Source organism: Marmota monax, unplaced genomic scaffold (genome assembly GCF_021218885.2).
Source record: "Marmota monax isolate L192 unplaced genomic scaffold, Marmota_monax_Labrador192_F-V1.1 WCK01_AAM20220418_F8-fsc00110, whole genome shotgun sequence".
Taxonomy (NCBI): domain Eukaryota; kingdom Metazoa; phylum Chordata; class Mammalia; order Rodentia; family Sciuridae; genus Marmota; species Marmota monax.
Genome location: NW_026694633.1, coordinates 3,249,392 through 3,273,658, shown reverse-complemented (window position 1 = coordinate 3,273,658; position 24,267 = coordinate 3,249,392). Strand labels below are relative to the sequence as shown.

At 39.0% G+C, this 24,267-nt stretch overlaps 1 protein-coding gene across 2 annotated transcripts; it reads left to right on the top strand.

Annotated features, from left to right (window-relative positions):
- The first annotated feature begins 2,425 nt into the window (after positions 1-2,425).
- Positions 2,426-24,191, top strand: Lrrc31 (leucine rich repeat containing 31). Of its 2 annotated transcripts, XM_046422963.2 has the most exons (9): positions 2,432-3,108; positions 3,253-3,396; positions 6,166-6,333; positions 8,794-8,961; positions 9,193-9,360; positions 10,157-10,324; positions 13,179-13,346; positions 17,455-17,622; positions 23,173-24,191. In XM_046422963.2, exons 2-9 carry the CDS (start codon positions 3,273-3,275, stop codon positions 23,505-23,507), a joined length of 1,467 nt encoding a protein of 488 aa, XP_046278919.1. In that variant the 5' UTR covers positions 2,432-3,108; positions 3,253-3,272; the 3' UTR covers positions 23,508-24,191. The 2 variants fall into 2 exon arrangements, with proteins under 2 accessions (XP_058428247.1, XP_046278919.1); XM_058572264.1 differs by lacking the exon at positions 13,179-13,346 and having other exon boundaries at positions 2,426-3,108.
- Positions 24,192-24,267: the final 76 nt, after the last annotated feature.

The following is a 24,267-nucleotide window of genomic DNA, read 5'->3' as shown; positions in this document are numbered from 1 at the left end:
GAGGTATGACGGTCTCTCATCTGCTTAAAACCCTTCACTAAGTCTCTGTTGCCTTGAAGAGAAAATCTTCCCTCCCAAGCATGGACTTCATGTAGAGCAGATGGATATCTCTTCATGACCTCTGACTACCCCTGAACTCCTACCACAGCCCATATTCATCCTGTTCTCCTGACATTCTGACTTGCTTACAATTTCCTGAACTGGCCATGTTTCCCCCAAGTGGTTCCCTGGGCCCAGAAAAACCTTCTCTTGTGTCACTATCCTCCCCCAAAATACCCACACACCTGACTGTCACTCATTTTCAGTGCAATTCAAATACCACTTTCTCTTAGAAGCTTTTCAAAAGTCACCTACCATGCCTGGGACCACTATCTTTGAGGTTCTTATTGTCACTGAGGCATGCTGCATACACCCTCGGTGTGCCTCTATTGCGCTTCTCATCTGCAATTTCTTGTCTGTCTCCTCGGGTAACAGGTAATTCTCTGAACACAGGACCTTGTTACCTTGGTTCCCTGAGCAGTACCACTCATGTGACCAGCATTTCATAATGATTTATGAAAGTATTGCTCTTCTGGATAGTAAACAACAGAAACCAACCCTGATATTTAAGTTGGAAAGGAACTCAATGAGAAGATACTGGTGAGCTCACAGAATTAACTGGAGAACCAAGAGATTTTGTTCAGAGCTAAAGCAGCCAGTAAGAGGGCCCAAATCATTCCACAGAGCTACTCTTGTGACCACTGCTCTGTCCTCCATGAAGGGCTGGATCTTCCCCCAGCTCAATTCTACAGCTGTGGCTTATTTGTTTTACACACTGAGCATGATATAAGAGATCATTTGCAGAAAGTGTTTACAGATTAAAACAAAAACTAAAATAAAGTCTTTTAAGAGATGTCTAGGCACTGCTGAGTCCCCTAATCATGGAAGGCTTCAGTAAGTTTAAGTCACTATGCTCTAGAGAAATGAGCCAGGCAGGAAATACCTCCATTCTGTAGAGGAGTAAACCAAGACTCAGAGAAGTGAAGTGAGTTGTTCACTTAATGGGCTCATGATTTGAAGCCCGTGTTCTGTCTGTGCTGCTGTGGACTTGTCAATCATCTACAGAGCAGATGATTAGGGGACTCAGCAGTGCCTTTTACCTGAGAGGTACTTAATAAATATTTGTTGAATGAACAAATAATTGAATTTTGGTTCTACAGTTCCTTAACTACTAAAATAAACCAACACTCTATGTCTTGATCAAAACACCTACGTATGAGTACTAACTTAGGAGACGCCTAGACATCTCTTAAAAGACTTTATTTTAGTTTTTGTTTTAATCTGTAAACCACTCTTTCCAAACATTTGACAGTAAAGGTAAAGTAAAAGTAAAGTAAAGGAAACGGTTGACAGAACAGTGACTTGAGTAGAAAAGAGAAGACAGAGAAAGTTGGTGGGGCTGGAACTTGTAAGTTGGAGATTTTATAAAGAGAGAAGACAATAAGATGCAACACAGAGAAATATTTTAAAATGCAAAAGTCACACACACCTATATTTGCTTTGGAGCAAAATATGCTGAGTTCAAATTCTGGCTCTGCTTCTGACTATTAATTAGTAGTCTAAGTTTCTAAACCTATGAATAGTTTGTGACTCTTATCATTAAGTTTAGGCAAGATGTCCTGTACTTGTGAGCAGGTAAGAGGCAATCCTTCCCTGCCCCCTTTCCCACAGCTCTCTGCTCTGCCCCACTCAAAACTAGAAGTGCTAGATAAAATACATGTAATGTGGGACATACTAAAAATAATTCTTTATTTTGAATTTAACCAAGCATCTTGTTTTTGTATTTCCCAAATCTGGCAATGCTATCCAAAATAAAATACCTTGTATCCAATGTGCCATGACAGAAATTTCAGACAAGTGTGAAGAGGTAAAATGGGGATGGTGCTGCCTCCTACTGGTAGAACCTGGCAAGACCAGCCATCATGTGTGCACCTGTTTCTTACCAAAAGCAGAAAGTCACAAGATACATAGTGGATGAGAAGTGGAGTTTTATGAACCTTTTAATCTTTTAGTCTAAACTTGTTACTACCATAGCCTACTATCTTTTAATTTTTACTGGTATTGACTATTCTTCTTAACTATGTAGTTTTATACTTTTTTTTGTCAGGGTTAGTAAAATATTACCGTACATTCAGAACTTAGGATTTCCTTTGGGATTTCAATATGCTCATTTTATATATTTAAAATTATACTTTTTAGCTGGGCATGGTGGTGCACACCTGTAATCCCAGTGACTTGGGAGGCTGAGGCAGGAGGATCAAAGCCAGCCTCAGCAACTCAGTGAGGCCCTATGCAATTTAGTGAGACACTGTCTCAAAATAAAACATAAAAAGGGCTGAGGATGTGGCTCAGTGGTAAAGCGTCCCTGGGTTAAATTCCTAGTATCGAAAATAAATAACTAAAAATAAAAGTATACATTTTCACCTAACAAAACCACTTTAAAGTCACTCTCAGTACCTGCATCTTTATTTATTCTTACAAAAGAATGATGTACTTTATGTTTATTTTACGTGCTGGCACAGGTAAATAGAGGAGAACTGGTATATAATAGGTGCTTAATGAAGTACCTTTTGTTATTATGATATCATGTTAGCATAATGCTATTACAGAGAACTTGTTGAGGTGTAAGTAGTCCCAAAGAGGAAGAAAGACAAATGAGGCTTTTTGAAGTCATTCTCTGGCAGGAATTGAGAAAATACCAAAGCTCTCCAGGACACTGTTGTCTCTGGATTTCTGTGTGCCAATTGAAACTATCTAGGGGCTGATCAGCACATGGTTTCCTCACTCCCACTGACCACCTGAATCTCATTGACAGTGATTTCAATGCTTCTGTACCTGTTTAATTTTTGGAGGCAAATATCTGAGCTTCCTGCCTGTCAGTTGTATTTGCCAAAGGTATGTGTGTTCTTGAGGCAGCAAGCGTCTCTCAGTTGCCCAGGAATGCAATTCTGTCTTCACACTGAGAAGTCCAGGGCAGGTCAGGAAAGAAAATCTACTGAGTGGCTCAGGCTCCTGGAGGGTTGGTGTCTGAGCACGTGGAAGCAGGAACAGGGTCAAGTTTTGTGCCTGGTAAGTGTGTCCCCTTTTGAGGTGGGTTTCCTAGGGAATGATTCAGGGTTGTTATCAGGGTTTCTTTTTCACTTGTTTTATATGGTCATTAAGCCTCTTTAATGCTATCTGTTATTAAAAGACAATTTCTCTATTTTTATATAGCTAACACTCTCAGTTCAGAAATGGAATTGGGATCCAGGATGGAGAAAAATGATCAGTTCCTGCAGACGCTGGGCAAAAAGATCGTCAACAAGTGTCTAGATTTGAATAGTTGTGGATTAACAACCGCAGATGTGCTCAAAATGGGTCTGTATGCAGCTGACCTTGTACAGAGGAATACAGGCTTTTCTGTTGAGATGAGCAGGCAAAACACATTCAGTGACTTTGGTAGGCCAAAGTTTGCTGAGCAGTGTGAGATAATGTCAGAAAGAACTGCTGCAACACTATTTATTTATTTATGATGTTAATTCGGTGGCACATGCAAGTAATCCCGGCTGCTCAAGAGGCTGAGGCAAGAGGATCCTAACTTTGAGGACAGCCTCAGCAATTTAGTGAGATCCTGTCTCAAAATAAAAAGGGCTGAGTTGGGCACAGTGATGCATGCCCATAATCCCAGTGACTTGGGAGGCTGAGGCAGGAGGATGACGAGTTCAAAGCCAGTCTCAGCAACTTTGAGAGATCCTGTCTCAAAATTAAAAATTTTTAAAAAGGGATGGGAATGTGGCTCAGTGGCTAATGCCCCTGAGTTCAATCCCTGGTATGTATAAATGAAAAGATAGATAGGGCTAGGAATGTAGCTCAGTGGTAGAGACCTCTTCTGTTCGATCCCCAATACTGGAAAAAAAATTAGCTGACCCTTCTTCAACCCTTCATCATTCTTCAAAGATTTGAGCTGATTTTAGATTGATTCATTTGTTTTTTTCCTAAGCAAATTTACCTACCTAGTAATTACGTCTTTATCCTTGAAATACATCTGTTCTTGCATTTGATATAAACTCATAAAAATCATCCATAAAACTGAGCCCTGATCGGAATTTAAAGAAGTATTATTCATTATTGTGGGATGTTCATTATTGTGGGATGAAAAGTATAACTCTGGGTAATTATTGCTTACACCTTTTTATAAACACACATATACCTTCCATTTTGTGAAAATCCCTCCTCCCCACACCACCTTTTTTTTTAACTCTCTTTTTCTTAGATATCTTAAAACAAGCCTTTAATTAGATTGTACATGTCTGCCAACAGAGAGATAAACAGAATCCGTTTTGAGTGAGGGGTCCTTAACCATTTGTTCTGATCTATTCGGGCTGTAGACTGGGTTAATTCATAAAACAGAAACCTACTTCTCACAGTTTTGGAGCCTGGGAAGTCCAAGATCAAGACTTCATAGATGGGACCTCCTAACTATGCCCTCACATGATAGAAAGGGCCAAAAAACTTCCCTTGAACCTCTTTTATAAGGGCATTAACCCCATGCATAAGGGCTCCACCTTCATTACTTAATCACCTCCTATAGGCCCCGCCCCTTAGTGCTATTATACTGGGGATTAAATTTCAACATATGCATTTTGGGAGTCTGTGAACATTCAGACTAGAGCACTATTTTATTTAACATTTGGACAGGTCTCTTTAAGAGGAAACTGTGGTTCCTCATGCTTATGGGGTCAGAATCCACTTGCAGAGGGCATGGAAATGCGATCACCAGAATCCAGCTCAAATCTAATGAATCAGCCTTTCAGACTGGGCCCCAGGATTCTGTATTTTAACAAGCCTCACGGGGGATTCTGATGCAAGCTGAAGTTTGGCTGGCCGCTGGCTTGTATGTTGTGTACGGGTATTGCATTTTCTTAATGAGATTACTAACAGGAAGGAGGCTTGATTTCCTTTGTTAAAATCAAAATTGGAGTAAAAGGTTATGGGACACAATCATCTGCTAAATCAATGTTTGATGTTAAAAAAAAAAAAAAGCACGTGGTTGGGGCTGGGGTTGGGGCTTAGTGGTAGAGTGCTTGCCTACCATATGTGAGGCACTGGGGTCAATCCTCAGCACCCCATTAAAAAAATAAAGAAAGAAGATAAAGGTTTATATATATGAAGAAAGGACAAATCTTTAAAAAAGAAAAAAAAGCATGTCACTGAGTTTTTTTCCTTTTTTTCTTCCTAATGTATTCAATAGTTTAATCCTTTTTATAATATTTTGATTATGGCAAATAAGATGCAGTTGCTAAAGTGCTTTGCATGCTAGTGGAAACTTTTTATTTGTCACATGGTTTCAGAATTTTGGAAGGACTGGAATTCCTGTGCCTGTAACCACAGAAGCTCAATAGGCTGCTTGAATGTGACCACTATTTTAAAGTTCAAGACAGATTTAAAAGCAAGCAAGCAGAGATACTTTATCTCTTCTACTCTAGCATTTCCATTCTCAAGTTTTATTGCTTCAGGAGCTAGATGCCCTTCGAGAATCTTTTCCACAGAAAGTAAATTCACTTTTAATGAGCAGTGGCAGAGATTTGGAGAAGGCTCCTATCAAGCTGTAAGCCTGTTCAAACCTCCACTTCTTGGTCAACTGAAGTATCAAGTAGTGATGGCCAGGTAATCAAGATAAAAAAAGAAAAGATGACAGGCACAGCCAATCTCAGCAGTCCTGGCCTTTAGAGCATTTCCTAGCTCTGAGGATCCAATAGGGTGATGGGTGATGGGTGTCAGGGGTTTTTGCAAAATAAAGAGACTAGAATACATATCACAGTCACAGTGTTCCCAGCAGCAGCAGTAGAATTATCATTACTACTATTGGGTTCAACCCCAATAAAGGATCTTATGAAGATATCACCATATTTTCAGGGTACAGTTATTTAGCACAGATAGAAAGCATCCCAAGAAATAGGAAATTTAAATGTCATAATTTCTCCAATTGTACAGCTTGAAAAATCCCTGTTTGGCTGAAAGTCAATATGTCTTACACCTCCCCCCAACCTCTTATAGTGCAAAACTAGATCTTGTGCAAGTAAGATTTGAATTCTGCTTACTAAAATTTACATGTACAAATCAATATTTTTCTCTGTTTACTTCTAGTTGCTTTGCTGCCTTTTCTCCCAGACTTGGAAGAACTGGATATTTCCTGGAATGATTTTGTTGGTGGGAACCTCCCCTCAATCACTCAACAAATGCATGTTACCAGCAAGTTAAAAGTCCTGAGGCTGGCTAGTTGCAGACTTACCACTGAGGATGTCCGAGCACTGGGTACTATGAATGATTTCCTGGAAGCACCTTTACACCTCAAACTCTCAAGGGCAAACAATCTATATTACAGACTATCCCGGTGATCATGGTCAAGAGCACCATATAATGCAATGCTGTGTTGGGCACTTGTACAACTGCTGAAGAGCTATGTGACCCTATACTTGGTGTTATGCTAAGCTCTGTGGATAAGGGAAGGAACAGGGCTGACCAGATAACTGCTTTCATGGAGTTTAAGTAAGGCTCTTGTAGCACTAGCTTGCTCTAGGTCTCAGTTACCTCATCTAAAAAAGACAGGAGTTGGAGTAGATAATATTTAAGTTCTTTTCAAATCCCGGAATAATACCTCCCCTATTTTCCTACCCCCATTTAACAAAAAAATTGATCAAGACAAGATTTTAACTAAAAATGATGGTTTAACTAGAACTAGAACCTCAAATAAATCAGTTGATATACTGAACATAGGATAAAATCTGTACAAAGTCATACTACTTACCCAACTTTTTGGCTAAAAGGCTAGCTGGCTTGTTAGATGTCATGAATGCTTTATATTCTTTTTCAGTCTGAAGTTTCTTACTTTGATCACTTACATCTCTTTAAAGAGTTCTGTTAACACAATGTATGCCAACTGTCTCCTGGGGTTAGTCCATGGTAAGTGGAGGCTCCTGATGTCTCTGGCCACTTTCCTGTGGCCAAGGAGAAACACGAAACATCCTGGAGTTGGCCAGATCCTGGGTTAAATCTTAGCTTTGATTTTCAACTAACTGTTTAAACATAATAATTTAACAAGTAATTTGACCTTTCTGAAACTCAGCCTGTTAATCTGATAAATGAGGCTAATATCTGCCTCAAAAACTGTGGAAGAACTAATTAATTTCTGTAAAGTGCCTACTACATGCCTTGTATATAGTAGGTGCTCACTAACTGATAGTTCCTTTTTTTTCCCTATTCTCTCATTCAAAATACCTCTCTGGGGGTGTACATGATCAATATAGCCCACCAGTTAGCAGCTGGTTATAATGTAGCAGAGTCTCAAATTTAACATATCATTAACCATGTGTGAAATCAGTTTGGTTTCTTTATTTACCTGAGCTTTCACAATGCTTTGTCTGTAGGAATCCAAGAAGTGGAATTTCTGCCTTGAGGTCCTTTCCACACTTACCTGGTCTTGGAGAGACTCAGCACCCTTGTCACTGAAGTTTTGTACCTTCCTCCCTGTCCCAGAGCTGTTGTCTCTGGAAGAACTCCTAAATCGTCTCCCATGAAGGAGGGCTTATTTATCATCCATACTCTGTCCTCACTGAGCCTTAATGGCAGCTGGAGTACAAGGAGAACAAGTGGTTTATTGATATGATAACATCCATCAATCAGGAGGCATTTCAAAACTGTTACCTTTCTTATAATTGCTTAATGCCTTCCACTGTCATGTTCATTGTAGACATAACTAATTAATCTTCACTCTTTCTCTTGGATCCTGGGGATACTGTGGGACTGTAGAAAGTCACCTCAAATTGACTGGCAATGACCCACAAATGACACTTGTTCATTCCTGGTTAAGATGTTGTAACTAATGGAGAACATGCATTTCAACCCAGGACTCCTGGACTCCCCAAACCTTAACCCATGGAATGAATAAACCATAGTAGAAGTCCTAGCCCAATTGCAGACAGTGGAAGAGAGGCTTTTGTATTCAGGGGACTTTTCAGAACCCTTAACTGATTGGTGTAAAGATTTATACTGAACATTGAGGAAGTACTTTTGCATGTGTGTGTTCTATTCCTCAGGCAGTAAAAATAATTTCTACAGCTAGTCTCTCCAGTGATTTCCCTCATCTTGCCCAGCCTCCATTCTAGACTTCAGATGCTTTTCTGCATGAAATGGCTTTAGACAGGAAATGGACAAGTTTCACCCCTCTCTCTATGTACTTCACTCCCCTCAGAGGCTATGTGGTTGTCGTAGCTGCTAACACCTGGTGTTCTATTATTAGTTCCTCTCTGTAGTGGCTGTTTAGCTGCACATGGTATTCTTGATGTTGAGGTGAGCTTTACCCCATGGTAGCCAGTTCACAGCTTTGCCTCACTTACACCCCAAACAGATCCCAGAGAGGACCGATGAGATCAAGCAGATGGACTGGTTCAGATATTTACTACCAAAAAAAACAACCCAGTAGAACCATCCTATTGATAGGTGGATTTTTTTTAACAACAACCATTTTTTTTCTAGCTTCCAATCATGGCTTCATAATTTTGGAGAGACTAGAATAGCTATGCCTGCAAATATAAAAACTCACTTTTCGGTAAGGAGACAGGAACTGGGTCCTTTTCTTCCCTCACTTCTGTGTCAACTAGCATAGCGCCTGGCCCAGTTTTCATACTCCAGAAATAATGGTTGTACCAATTTTGAAATGAATTTCTTGCTTTTCTGTGTAATGATCAACTGGATTTTCTGGCCATTCTGTAACAGGAGAAGCGCTTGAAATGATACCTGAACTTGAAGAGCTAAATTTGTCCTGGAATAGTAAAGTGGGAGGAAACTTGCCTCTGATTCTCCAGAAGTTCCAAAAAGGGAGCAAGATACATGTCCTTGAACTAATGGATTGTGCCCTCACATCAGAAGATGGGGCATTTGTGGGTAAGTGGGATTTGGAAGAATTTTTCCCAGGGAAAAAAGAATGGGAAGATGTCCATGATTGGTAGCTTGGGAATCTACATTTGCTGGGCTTTCTCTTACCCTGTATTTTAAAGGAGGCTAACTCTATCCTCAGGTCTCTGGAAACTTCATTCTCTCTCCTTCTTTCCCTGGACTTTCACATGCTATGTTTTTACAGTGTTGCTCTTCTTGTTTGGATTTCCTTTCTTCCAGGTCGGTTGCTACCCAAGCTGCAAAGTCTTGAAGTACTTGATCTTTCCATTAACAGAAACATCGGTGGTAGTCTCAACAGTATTGCTCAGGGATTACAAAGTGCCTCAACTCTGAAAGTACTGAAGTTACATTCATGTGGATTATCGCAAAAGAGTGTCAAAATATTGGGTGCGTTAACAACATATCTATAAAATATAAAATTATCATAAACTATTAGTATAGATGATACACAAATACATACTTAAAAGCTCTTAGGAAATAAAACAAAATGTAAGCAGTAGATATATTGGGGAATACAATTACGGATGGGTAATTTACATATTCTTCATGTTTTATTTATTTTATTAATATTTTACAGTAAACATATCATGATTACAAAAATAAGCTTTTGAAATGGCTGATTCTGAAAAGGCAGGATATTTTAGGCATGAGATAAGAGAGTGGAAAAGTGAAAGTTTTTGTGATACTATAGCTGGCAGGTTTTCCGTGTCTTTGAAAAACTTCAGCATTATTTTATGCTCAGTGGTAGGAAGGAATTGGTACTGATAAAAATAATGGCTTCAATGGTGTCTATGGTTAAAACATTACCCTGTGCGAAGTCTCCAGGTCATAGAGCATGACACTGTGTTTTTTCAGAGCCTGTAATATCCTTCTCCTGGCAACTTGATAAATCCAAGAGTCCACAGAAACTCCATTGCTCAAGTACAGTTGGGGGCATATAGTTGTAGGATTCAGGTCAGAACCACTGGCCGTCCATGCAGATGTCAGGGAGCATGTGTGTGGAATCATCTCAAATCCACACAGCACCAGCTGGCAGAAGTGTACTTACTGGTATACCTCCTTTTGGCTTTCATCAACACAGTGTGCTCAGTCAGCCTCTCTTCCTGCAGCACTTCTGCCTTCCTTGTCACATACCTTCCTACCACCTTAAAATATATTAAAATGACATTTTGACTCTTTTTAGATGCCGCTTTTAAATACTTGGGTGAGCTGAGGAAATTAGATCTTTCCTGCAATAAGGAGCTGGGTGGAGGTTTTGAAGATGCATCAGCCCCACTGGTCATGCTAAAGCATCTGGAAGTCCTAGATCTTCACCAGTGCTCACTAACAGTGGACGACATAATGTCACTGAGTAAGTATATTCTGTAAAGGAGAGACTTTTTGGAACTTGGAAAATTTGAGATGTACATTTAAATTTAGTTTTTTATGAAGTTATTGGAAGGATCAAATTATCAAAGTTCTGGAACTATCTCAACACAGTGTTTAGCATATACTGAATGCTCAGTAAATGCTATTGAGTCTAGATTCCTCCTATGCACGGCTGTAAATGATAGATTTGGCACTTGGAGAAAATTTTGAATTTATGTTTCTGCTTAGCAATGAATCTTTTAGTGTCACGAAGCTGATTACAAACAGGTATGTAGAGAGAATGCCAAAATGATGTTCAAACTTGCCCAGTAAAGTCAAGCCACTCAAACAAGTGAAACTACAGAAAAAGAGCCAGGTAGTGGTACGTGATGGGTAAACATAACGGCTCAAGATAGGTTCACTTATTTCCCTACCATAAACATAGGTCTGTTGTTGCAACATGTTATATGTGAATGCAATTTCCCACAGCAAACATAGCAAGCATAGCCTTGAGATTAAGGGTTTTATTTTCATCCATGGCCACAATAAACCTTGAGCACACATTTGGAATCTGAGCACAGCTTACCTTATAGACCTCTACTAGCTCAGGCCCCTGCCATCGCATGCCTAGATTATTACAAGATCCAAACAGTCTCCCTGTTCCCGCCCCCACTCTGCTTGAGTTCTCTACCCCTTCTCATTTACTCCACCCTGGCCATGCTGTCCTTCCTCACCTCCAGACACACCAGGCATGCACTGGCCTGGGGGCTTTTGCTCTTGCTCTCTCTGGACCATGGGCAACTCCAGGGTCAGTATGTGTCTCATTAAGCACCTGCACATTGCTCAAGCACAGGCACCTGCATATAGCTGGTCCCCAATATATGCATATTGAATATATGAATAAATGAATAGATGAATGGCAAGCATGAATACATATAATTGTAAAAAAATTAGTATAATTTGGGGAGAAAAATAGTAAAATAGGTTTTCAGGTTTAACATTTATCTTGTAGAACTGCTAAATTATTTCTCAGGTCCTTATCCCTTGATTTGGGGAAATGAGAAAATTTAAAGGTTTTTATGAAGGTTTCTGAAGTAAAAAAAGAAAATTCCTTTTGAGCCCTACATGGAGCATTATGTGGTGTTACCATCCCCTTGACCTATCAGAGCTGAGAGTCACACCTAAGGAGACATGCTGAGTTTTCAGGCCTCTGGATTCCCTTGGTGGAACCAAATAACATGAGTATCACATCTTATCTTATTAAATAAGGTGGATAAGAGAAAGATTAAAGTGCTAGAGGATCTCCATGGCTACCACCAGTATAACTGAGGGATAATCCTTCCTTATCCAGGTCACAACCACTAATATGCATGAACAGCCTCAGAAAGCCAACTATTATATAATAACTGGAGCAAATGGTATTGTCCACCTTCTGCTTAATTTTTAAAGGCTGGAAATGCTTTATGACCCTAAATCACTGAACATTCATTTATCTGATTGTTACAGATAATTCCAAAGAAATAGAATTATAGATCATTTAGTCCATAACTGTTGATTAATCTAATTGTGCGAGGCACCATGCCATGGTCTACAGGAAACTCAGACAGTCAAAGAGCTTTAGTATGGTAGGGGCAGGAATAAAACAATCCCTATCCGGATTACATGGTGGGGTGGGGGTATTCAAGATGCTGGAAGAGGAGGAAGCAGTTCCACCTGTTGGGATGAAAACTCCCTGCCCGGCTTGTCTTCCCTTCCTTTGCACAAGCTTTTGTACCTCTGATGTTCTGGGTACTGATCCCCATCCTGGGGTCGAGGTAGTCCCCCATACTTAGAAATTTCCTTCAATGAGGGAGACAGAAAACAAATACTAAACAAGAAAATATCATGCAACAGTGGGTGCTGTCAAATAAAAAATAGGGTGATGTGAAGTGACCACGGGCTTACATTAGCTTGGGTGGCCCTGGAAGGATCTGAGGAAATGAGCCAGCCTCATGGAGATCTCAGGATACTGCAATTCCCATCTTGGTAGAGCAGGGGGTGGGGTGGGGGCGGTGGGGGGCGGCAAAGGCCTGGGGGCAGGAAATGCAGCACAAGGATAGTGAACTAGAGGTAACAGAAACCACTCTGGTGCTGTTACTGACAGGTGCCCTGATTGCTTGGTTTCATTGCCTTCCGGCTTCCTAATACTTATATTCACCCCAACTCCCCTACTTTTTTTTTTTTTGGTACCAGGGATTGACTCCAGGGGCATTTTATTACTGAGCCACATCCTCAGCCCTTTTTACTTTTTATTTTGAGATGAGATCTTGCTGAATTGCTTAGGGCCTTGGTAAATTGCTGAGGCTAGGTTCGAACTCACAGTCCTCCTACCTCAGCCTTCCGAGTTAAGGGATTACAGGTGTGTGCCACCACACCTGGCCTGGTACTTACTTTCTAAGAAAAGAATGATATCAAACTTTAATATGTGTCAGGTACTGTACCAAGTACTTTACATAGACCAATTCCTATCTTCCTAATGATCCTGTGAAGGATGTATTTTATGGTTGAGAAAACAAAGGTTCAGAGTAGGTAACTTGTTCCAAATCACACTGCTCTTTAGTAGTAGGATCCAGGACTGGAGCCCAGTTCTTTCTTGTCTCCAAAGTCTTTGTTCTTAACTTCTGGTCTGGGGAGAGGCTTTGAAGCAGAAAAGCCCAAGTGGCTCCCTGGGAAGAGGCTGGTTTGGGAGGTGTGTAAAGGACAGAGTCACATTGGGGAGAGTTGGTTGACTGTTCAGTTAAGAGGATTGTGACAACCCAACACTGGATGGCTGTCTGTGAGATGGTGCCTAAAACATGTCACTGTTGGTATTTTAACAGCCCAGGTTATCCCTTTACTCTCAAATCTTCAAGAACTGGACTTATCGGCCAACAAAAACATGGGCAGCTCTTCTGAGAACCTACTCAGCAGGCTCCGATTTTTACCCGCATTGAGGTCGTTACTCATGAACAACTGTGCTTTGGAAAGTGAGACTTTCACAGCTCTCGGTGAGAGAATTACCCAGATCCCTGCAGGCACCACGCAATAACAGGGGAGGGTCCACGCTCTCTTTCTCTACGCACAAATTTCATTCCAAAGCTCAAGCCACAGGTACAATGAGGTACGTAGTCATGAGGTTTATGACTATAGTTTGTCTTCTTAGGAAATATGCCCTCTTACAAGTGATCTTCTCAAGGCAAATGATTCTGGAAACTGCAGATTTTATATTTTAAATTTACCTTGTATATAACCAACTCTGGAGGGTCTACACCCATGATAACTTAAAATTTTCCAGAAGTTTCCATCTGAATTGAGACTGCAGTACATTGATGGAAGGTGTGTGAGTCTTGCTGACTGAGTTCACTTCCCCCACAGTTTTTTTTTTTTTTTCAGAACTGAGGATTGAACCCAGGGTGCTCTACCACTGAGCTACATCCCCGAACCCCCTTTTTATTTTTTATTAGGAGACAGGGTTTTTCTAAGTTACCCAGGCTGCCCTTGAACTTGTGATCCTCTTGCCTCAGCCTCCCGAATTGCTGAGATTGTGGGTGTGCACCACGGCACCTAGATCCCCACAGCTCTTGCTGTTCTCTCTCAGGAATCTGGGTATGCCTCAAGTTCTTGGATATACCAACCTAGATCAAGGGCCTACTGGATCTGAAATTTCTGCCTACTTAGGAGCAAGAGTATGGTCAGCAAGTAGAAGGAGATATTTTGAGGCAAAAGGGACTTTGTAGCGTTTTTCAAAATACACCACCTGGGCAACCAGCACTTTTTTTTTTTTTTTTTTTTAGCACTTTGCACTATTGGTGCTGGAGGCCCCCAACTGCAGCTCCAGGTTCAGTGACTCACTAGGAGGACTCAGGTCTCAGCATGCCATTGCACTCATGGCCAAGATTTATTACAGTGAAAGGACACAAAGCGAAACCGACAAAGGGAAAGGTACCAGGGACAAAGTCCAGAGGAAACCAAGCACAAGATTCCAAGAGTCCTTTCTCAGAGAAGCCATACAAGGCACATTTAATTTCTCCAGCAGTGAATTATGATGACATGTGTGACATATCTTCTCCCAGTGGAGCTTGCCTGAACTTACTAAAAGTTCAGGGTTTTTATTGAGGCTCAATCATATAGGCCACCTCTGCCTGGCACATTCCAAAATTCCAGACTCACAGAAGGAAAGCTGGTGTTCAGCATAAATCATATTATAAGTACAAACTGATTAGGTACAGTGATCTAGCCTTATCAGGGAACGGTAAGAACATTCCCCAATTCCAAGCTCCCACATGCCAGCAAAGGGCATGGTCAGTAGCAGGCCTTTTTCGGGTAGGAGTCTCAGGCTTGCTATGTTACCTCTTTTTTGCACATGTGCATGTGACTAAAGCCATTGGATCTGGGTATTTCCCGAGTAGTGATGAAAACAGAGTCCTCCCCTCTGACCTTTTCTCAAGTGCTATGCCAGTTGACACTTCATGAAAAGTGTATTGTACTGTGGACCAGACAAGAGCTATTACTAATGAAATGCATTCTGTTAATAAAAATAAATACATATCACTCACTCCAAATTCGAAGGGCACTGCTGACTTCCGATGCATTCACCCATGTAGACCTGGTCCTTGTCATTACTGCTCCCAAGCAGTAATCTTTCATCTCTTTGCCATGTGTCTGGATAGGGAGAAATCCCAGGTCATGTTCCTATCAGACCTGGCATTCTTTATCTGGGGTCACAGAGAGTCCATCAGTATGCTCGAGGGGGCCTACCTATGAGCTCCCTAAAATTGATCACAATTATTCTGTGTTGGGGGAGTGTTTGGTACATTTCCTGCCCCCCTCCCCCACCCCCCCGCCACCAAAACGCCTGGAATTCAGTCTGCCTGAAATCAAATCCTGACTGTGGCTACTGAGACCTGTGGGACCTCAGGTACTTAATATTATTGTTCCATGTTTCACTTTCCTCATCTGTAAAATATAAGATGAAATAATAGTACAGCCTCACGAGGTTGTCAGAATTAAGTGGGTTCATGCATGTAAAGTTCTTAGAAAGCTCCTGGCAACATAGTAAATGTTCAATAAATGTCAGTTGTTGATGTTATTATGGGGAGAGAGTCTATAAATTTCATTTTTAAAACAAATAGTGTTGGATCACTGCCCTGTTTAAAAAATTCAGTGTCCTTCCTGTCGCACTTCAGGTGATACCCCCATTCCTCAATGTGGTTTAAATGGCCCTAGGGATCTAGCTTCAGTACCTTGACTATTCTTTTCTTTGCTCTCTGAATCCAACCTCAATTGGATTCTTTCTGTTCCTTTATGTCACGCAAGACCATCCTGTTCTCTGCCACACCCTACCTCCAATCCCTACTCCTTCCTGGGAAGTTTTGACTCAATTTTCAGGTCCCAAGAAAACAGAACACATAAAAATGTCTCTTGTTATCTAAATTAGGAACCTGTTTATAACCTTCATCAGAATTTATAATTATGTATTTATTTGTGTGGTTGTTTAATGTCTATATTTCTTCTAGATTATAATCTCCTTGAGGGGAGAGATTGTGTTGATTCTTTATTGCATACCTGAAGCACATTTTAGGTACTATCTACACTTAGTTAAGTTAGTTAACATTAGTTAAATTAGTAAATAAATAACAAACTTCTTAAAGGGGTCTGTAATTCATCAAATGGTTAGGTAGGCACATTACATATACAAATGACATACTCCACTGCTTGGACTAATTTAGATAAGTTCCAAAAAAGAGTAAATTTGGGGTCAACATCATATTTCATAAATATAATTCCAGTAGGGAAAAGTTGAATTTTTTTTTTTAAGAAAAAGAAAAAATCTTGAAGAAATCAAGCTGTCCTAAGATACATGACTTTCTAATTCTAGGTGCACAATGAATCATGATCAAGTAGAAATTACACTAAATTATATCATCTGACATAACTCTATCCACTCAATTTAAATTAACCTGATTGATGGATATACTCTATATCATTTTTTGTTTATTCATTTTTTAAATTTTATGGTAGTGGGGATTGATTCCAGGACCTTGCACAGGCTCAGCCTGCACTCTACAGCTGAGCTGCACCCCCAGCCTTTTTTAGTTTTTGCTTTAAGACAAGGTCTTCTAAATTACCCTGGGCTGGCCTCAAATTTGAAATCCTCCTGCCTCAGACTCCCAAGTAGTACTCTACATTGCTTCTTTAAGAAAAGTTTGATTTTTCTTTATTGTACATCTTTGTATCATAAGTGAGAGAGATTTTCTTACAATATACTATATAATAATAGATATTTTCTCTTGAACACATATTATTCTTTGTTCTTTTTATTTTGATACAGGGATTAAACCTAGGGGTACTTTACCACTGAGTTACCACCCCAGTCCTTTTAATTTTTTTATTTTGAGACAGGGTCTCAGTAAATTGTTCAGGGCCTCACTGAATTGCTAAGACTGGCCTCCAACTTGTGATCCTCATGCCTAAAACTCACTAGTCACTGGGATTACAGGCATGCACCATAGCACCTAGCTATATTGTTCTTTAGAAAGAAAACAGAGCACAAAAAGTGTTTTTAATTACTATGCTTGGGAATAAGTTGTTCTGGTTAATTTTAACTCTAAGGTCAACTGAGAATCAAGCAGAAAATGTTTTCATTTTCTTTAAAAACTTTCCAGAATACATGGGTTCTTTTCCTTGCCTCAGTAATTGCAGTGAAGTAAACACAAATATATCTTTTTGTTCCAAAGCCTTCGGGAGGCTTATCCCCATCTCTGACTTTCAGCAGTGACTGTACAGTGGAACATGTAACCAACCAGGGCATGCTCTGAAAATCTTGATTAGCTCTCCAAGCACTTTGCCTTTTTCTCCTTCCCAAATATGAAGAAAAAGAGAGAAAAACCCCCAGCCAATAGTGAATTCCATTTAATCACGTTTTACTGTTCTGAAGTTTCCAATGTTTTCCCAACTAAAAATCATCAATATAAATTGACGCCATGAATTTCAGGCCGGAGAAAACAATCTCTACAACTTTCTCCACCCTGAGTATATTAATATGTTGTCCTGGTCTATGCTCCTCAAGTTCAAGGCTTACGATATCTAAGTTATTCTTATCATTATCACTTTTAGTCGAAGCCTCTATTCACCTCCCCGCTCTGGAAACAGTCAACCTTTCTTGGAATAAGTGTGTTGGTGGCAACCTGAAACTGCTTCTGGAAACACTAAAGCTATCAACATCTCTTCAAGTGCTGAGGCTGAGCAGCTGTTCCCTGGTGACAGAGGACGTGGAACTCCTGGGTTTGTATCAGATCATTCCAAGGCAGTCTTGGCATGCAGAGCACGGGAATGGGGGAGAGGGAGAAGTCAGGAGGCCTGGGGCTAAGGTCTGGGTAAGCTTCCCCTTTCCCCAAAATCTGTCTAGGAGAGGTCTGGTTAAAATGAGGGACAATTCTAAAAGCAAATGGCAGGGGTTGAGGTTGTGGCTCAGTAGTAGAGCACTTGCCTGGCACATGTGAGGTTCGATCACTGGGGTTTGATCCTCAGCACCACATAAAAATACATAAATAAAATAAAGGTATTGTGTCCATCTACAACTAAAAAAATATTTTAAAAATAAATAAAAGGAAATTACATAAAAGTGTTTCCTAAGAGGAGATGGATACAGATAGGTGAGGAGGTTCCTGTCAGGTAGATAGCTTTTGCTCCACACCCTCCCATATGTTGAGTCTTCAGTGTTCACACGTCCATCATTTTACTCCTACATAAGGTTTGCCCTAGCCACACGGTATTTGCACTATTACTTAATTTTACCTCTGAATTGACTCTTGCTTTTATTTAAATAAAAAACTGGCCAAGCATGGTAGCACATGCCTGTATTCTCAGCTACTCAGGAGGCTGAGGCAGGAGGAATTGTAGAGGCTGTTCTGGGCAAATTAGACCCTCAAAAAATTAAAAAGGCTGGGGATGGAGCTCAGTGATAGAGCTCCCCTTTCCCACCCCAGGTTTCACTCCAGAACAAAATAAATAAATGAATAAAATAAACCAAAAATATAAAGGAAGTTAGAACACAATTTTCGCACTGAAATGTGTTAATTCTCATACAGATTAAAGTGATGCCTGCTGAAGACTGTGAGAAGAGTTTAATTCTCTCTTTGCAAATAAATAGATAAATAAATCTAGCACTTTCTCCACGTCAATTTAGAAAGCTATAAGGAAAATTGAATAACTTTTTGTACTGTGAGATTCTAGGCAATGTAATACCTGAAATCACTAGGCAGGTCCACTTCCCCTTGGGAAATGATGAATTGGAGAGTCTCTGTCTCCTATATTTCCTTGTCCTCACACCCCCATTTTATTCAGCCACCAACTTTCAGATCTCTGAAGCCATGAGCACCCATGGAAATGAGGTAGCTGTATCTATGTTCTCAGTGTTTACCATCTGTTCTGCTATGAGAGGACACCTGTGCCTAAAAATCACGTGCTATGCAAAAATCACTCAGTAATAACCACAGGGTTTATGGTTAGAGGCACAGCACTTGAAACTTCATCAGTGACACATAGGAACTAGTAGAAATACCAGCAGAGTTGTTTTCTGTGTTAAATTGGCTAAGAAATACAGAAATATTACAGTAAATATGGCACTTTGAAAAGATCTAAAGTTTGTCTGTGGAAGGAGAATCACCTGAGGTAGAATAGTAAGTTCCAACACCAGATGTGGTTGAGTGAGCACTGTTGTTCCCCTGAGGTGTGTTCGTGTGTACAGATTTATTCCCATGAGCAGCTGGAATGGTTTTATACGTTCACCTGGTGTTTCCTGTTGGTCATTGTGCAAAACAAAGAAGGAATTTGCATTATGCTCAAACTGTTCCCTGAGATTTCAATCTAGTTGGAAGAAAGTTGCATTCTCAAAACAAATGTTATAACAAAAATGATTGTGATTAGAAGATTGGGACAAAACATTGTGATTTTTATCGATGATGTGAAAATCTTTTTGTGTGCTTATTTGTCAACTGTACATCTTCTTTGGTGAAGTGTCTGCTCTAAATATTTTGCCTAATTTAAAGAGTTGGATCATTTGTTTTCTTATTAATGACTGTTGAGATCTGTCTTGATTTCCTGGACATTAAGTCCTTTACCAAATACGTCATTGGCAAGTATTTTCTCTGATCTGCTTTTCATTCTCTTTAACTATTCTTTTGCAGAGCAAAACCTTCAGTTTTGGAGTAGGTCTATTTATATTTTTGTTAATTTGTTGGATAGAGCTTGTTCTGTGTTTCAACTTAGAACTTTTTGAAAATACAAAACTCTCAAGGATTTTTTTCCGGTATTTCTAAAAGTTTTATATTTACATTTTACCTGTTATTCATTTGAGTTAATTTTATATGAGGTGTGAGGTATGAATAGAAATTAGTGTTTATTTCATATGACTTTCTAATTATTTGAACACTGTTAATTGAAAAAAAAACCTCTCCTTTCTCCATTGCATTTACTTTGTATTTTTGTAAAAATTCAACTAGCCCTATTTGTGAGGGTCTATTTCTGACCTTTCTTTTCTGCTCCATTGATCTATGTCTATATTATTTTACCAATATCACACTGTCTTGATTTACTTTACATCTTGAAGTCAGGCAGTATGAGTGTTCTGACTTTGTTCTTTTTCAAAAGTATTTTGGTTTTTCTAATTCCATGCCATCATCATATAAAATTGGAATCATACTGTCAATATCATTTTTTAATCCTCGTGGAAATTTGATTTGAACTCCATTGATCAATTCAAGGAGAAATGACATTTTGACAATACTGAATATTCCAATCCATTAACATATTATATCTCCCTATTAAGGTACTCTTTGGTTCTTTCATTGGTGTTTTATAATTTGCTGTACAGATCCTGCACATATTTTATTAAATTTTTATCTGAGTATTTAATTTTTATGGTGCTATTATAAAAGGTACTATTTAATTTTTGAATCCAAATTAACAATTGCTAATGTGTAGAAATACAATAGATTTTTTAAAATTTTGAAATTTTTTTTTAGTTCTGGTTGGACACAATACCTTTATTTTATTTACTTATTTTTTTATGTGGTACTGAGGATTGAACCCAGTGTCTCACATGTGCTAGGCAAATGTACTGCTGAACTATAAACCCCAGCCCCTACAATGTTACCAATCTTCTGAAAGAATCAGCTTTTTAAAAGTCTATTTTCTGAATTGGATACCATTAAAACATATATATTTAAAATATATATTTTATATTATTTTAAATATATGTTTTAATATATTTTAAATATATGTATTTTTAATGGTATCCAATTCAGAAGATGTATATCAAGAGAGATAACTATGTGTATTTGCTATGTATATATATATAATTATATGTATATTTGTTACCTATATATAGTTATATATATTTGTTTATTTATATTTATTTATTTTTGGTACTGGGGATGGAACTGAGCTATATCCTTAGCCCTTTTATTTAATTTTTTAAATTTTTAAAAATATTTTTTGGTACTGAGGATTAAACCCAGGAGTGCTCTACCTAATGTAGTTCAGCCCTTTGTTTATTTTTTTAAATATTTTTTTTTCTTGTAGATGGACACAATACCTTTTATTTATTTATTTTTATGTGGTGCTGAGGATCAAACCCAGTGCCTCACACATGATAGCAAGCGCTTCACCACTGAGCCACAACCCCAGCCTTGACCTTTGTTTATTTTTTTTATTTTGAGACAGGGTCTCACAGAGTTGGTGAGGCTGGCCTTGAACTTGTGATACTCTTGTCTCAGGCTCCTGAGTTGTTGACATAACAGACATGTGCCACCATGCCAAGCTTGAAACCATTAAATATACATAAGTTAGTTATTTTATTTAAAGTTTACAATTAAAATTTATTTCTTTAATTCATTTTATTTAGGTCGACATAAAATTTTATCAATTATACCTTCAGTCATTGTATGTTTTTCTTATTTTTTGCCGCTAGTTTTTTTCCCCTACATAAAATTTATACTTTTACATTTGTCAGGGATATTTTTTTCTTCTTTCAATTTTTAGTAGCAATATTACTAAATGTGGGTTTAGCCATTGCCACTTTTATATTGCTTTCTTTCTAACAGAAACATTAAGGATTTGTTAATCACCGGTAGCTGGTGTTAATTTCCTTTATAAACAAACATTTTTCCCCCATAGAGTAGACTACAAAGCAAATATTTACATGACCCACAATTCCACTACCCAGATCTTTAAAGATATAATAAATATAAAATATTAAAAAATAATACTGTAAATAGGGTGCTCACATATGGAAAATCCAAAAAGGATAGAAAAATGAGTGAGATTTGCTTTAAAAATACTTTAAAAAAAAGGGGGGGGGGTAGAGGAAAGAGGATTATATGAGGCAAAATTAGTGTAATGAAGACAACTGTTGAGGCCGAACGCTGGGACATGGCAGCCACACTCTCCTCTCTAATTGTTGTATATTTGATAATTTCCATAATTCAACCCCCCACCCCCACCCCCGCCATCAGATGAGTTGCTTAGGCTGTTGCTTAGGCTGGCCTTGAACTCCTCAGCTATAAGCACACACCACTACACTCTGCTACAAACTTTTCTAAAGAGTGGGGGAAAACATGCACTCTGTCTTTAACACAGGTCAGATCTTGAGAATACTGTGAGTAATGTTGTGAGACAAGACATTAAGGTGACACACACACTGAAACCGACACCTAGGGACAGACAGCAACTCTTGAGTGTTCAGACGACTGAGCTCTCCAGCGCCCCCTGTTGGCGAGTGAAAGAGATGGGGTTGGAGTGTCCTACTAGATCTGGGATCCATGATGGGTGAGAAGTGATTGAAAGACCCGGGCATGGTTAGTCCTCAAAGTGGAATTTGAGGCAGACCTGACTGTTGTCTAACACTGCAGGACTGGCATGAGAAGGAGGAGCTGAGTTTTCCAGCTGGCCAGCAGAACTGATGGGTGAAAGTCACTGGGAGCAGAAAGGGGGCCCAAGAAGGGATTCTCCCTGCTAAAGTGGCTTTCCAATGAACTTCAAAGGATGGTTCAGGTGGAGTCATGGTGGTCACCCATAGAGGGCTGTCAAAGGGATTCCTCTCTGGTCATTGCTCTGGAAGTTGAATGGGGAGACTTTCAGGATCCCTTGACACTCCAAGATTCTGGGACTCGTACCTGGGCTGAAGAGGAAAGAATGTGCTATTTGCCTTGGGTATCTCTCCCACCTGTTCTTGCAGAAGTTGTTATCTTCTCTTAGTTTTATCATAACTATTATTTATTAAGTGCCTTTATAGCATCTATTATGGTATGTACTATTCAAAGGGGGAAATTGTCCTGTGTACTAGTGATCTCTAAAGTGAAATTATCCAAGTATGTTTTGCACACTGAAAGTGCTTGGTTAAATAATTATTGAATGAAGAATGATGGAATGAATGACTAGAAAATAACTAAACAGTATTAAACAACAAGAAGACTATTTACAAGTGGTCCTGAGTTCATGCCAATGAATCATCCCTCCAGACGTTTAAGTCTGAAGGAGAGCTGGGTCTCCAGGGAGGCAGAGAGCAGGAACTGGACAAAAATGAAATTCTTTGGGTTGAGATCTGGAAAAATGAAAAAAAAAAATCCATTTTCAAACTTTAAATGGCATGTACAGGGGAAATTTTGTTCAGATGCCTGAATAAAAGCTGTTAGTTAAAAACAAATAATTACTAATTACTAATATTGTCATTACTAATCCCAGGGATGCCGTGTTATGTGAAATAGGAAACAACAAGGGTAGAAAGTATTCTTGTTTCTTAGTGTTGGGGGCAATACTCATTTTGTTTTGCAGCATCAGTTATACGGATGGGACACCTGACCAAACTGCAGAAGCTTGACCTGAGCTATAATGATGGCATCTGTGATGCAGGATGGGCCATCTTCTGCCAAAATTTGTGGTTCCTCAAAGAGTTAACAGAGCTGGATATTAGCCTTCGGCCATCACACTTTCGGGACTGTGGACATTGGTTTAGATATCTGTTACGTGCTGTAACCAAACTCCCTGAAATCACTGAGATAGGAATGAAAAGATGGACCCTCCCAGCCTCACAGGAGGAAGAACTAGGATCCTTTGACCAAGATCCCAAAAGAAGAGGCATTCACTTTGACCATGGTGGGTTTCGGTAAACTGGTTTCTTAGGTCTTACTTAGCTAGGAACAATTCTCTAGAGCAGGAAAAGAGTATGAGCAAATTCCAGTGTCATCAACTGAGTATCAACTTGTGGTTGTTTACTGGGACTTATGTTACAAGAGCTTTGTAAATATATGTAGCTAATAATTCAATTCCAGCATGTCTTTATTCTCTGTCTTATGAAAAAAGGATGACATTTTCCAACAGATTTTGTTTTGGATATATAATTAGTTCACTTACTGTTTAGAAAGCCTACCAAACATGTTGATATTCTTATAGAGTGTTTGCTTTCTTCTTACTCTGAAATTTTTTCTTTCTTGTTTTCCTATTCATGTTCTAAATATAAAGGTGTGTGTGTGTGTGCGTGTACCTAAATGCACATAAATGTGAATCTAATGTAAAAGAAACTAGCTGTGTAAAAGTGCTATGTTATCTTTGCTATTATAACATAAAACTTGTTGTGTTGCATTTTTCTCTCAGATATAAACTATGTACACTAATAATGGCCGTTGATATATAAATCTTGGTTAAAAGGTAGCCAAAAATTCAAAATCCTGCATGAAAATCACATCTCGTTAAAATAAAGTAAAATATTTTATAGTTAGAACAAATTGTTAACTTATCACCTCTGGGTATTTCTTATTACTAATTCATTAATAAAAGCTTTTGTGTTGCTCTAAGCAATTTTTGAAAAATTTTTTTCTTGAAATCAGGTGTGGTGGCACACAGACTTGTAATCCAACAACTCAGGAGGCT

Bases quoted from the DNA above. Each gene is read 5' to 3' on its own strand.
- Lrrc31 (XM_046422963.2), top strand. From the start codon at position 3,273: ATGGAATTGGGATCCAGGATGGAGAAAAATGATCAGTTCCTGCAGACG. The intron at 6,334-8,793 runs GTACTATGAATG...ATTCTGTAACAG, and splicing joins TGAGGATGTCCGAGCACTGG to GAGAAGCGCTTGAAATGATA. The intron at 8,962-9,192 runs GTAAGTGGGATT...CCTTTCTTCCAG, and splicing joins AGAAGATGGGGCATTTGTGG to GTCGGTTGCTACCCAAGCTG.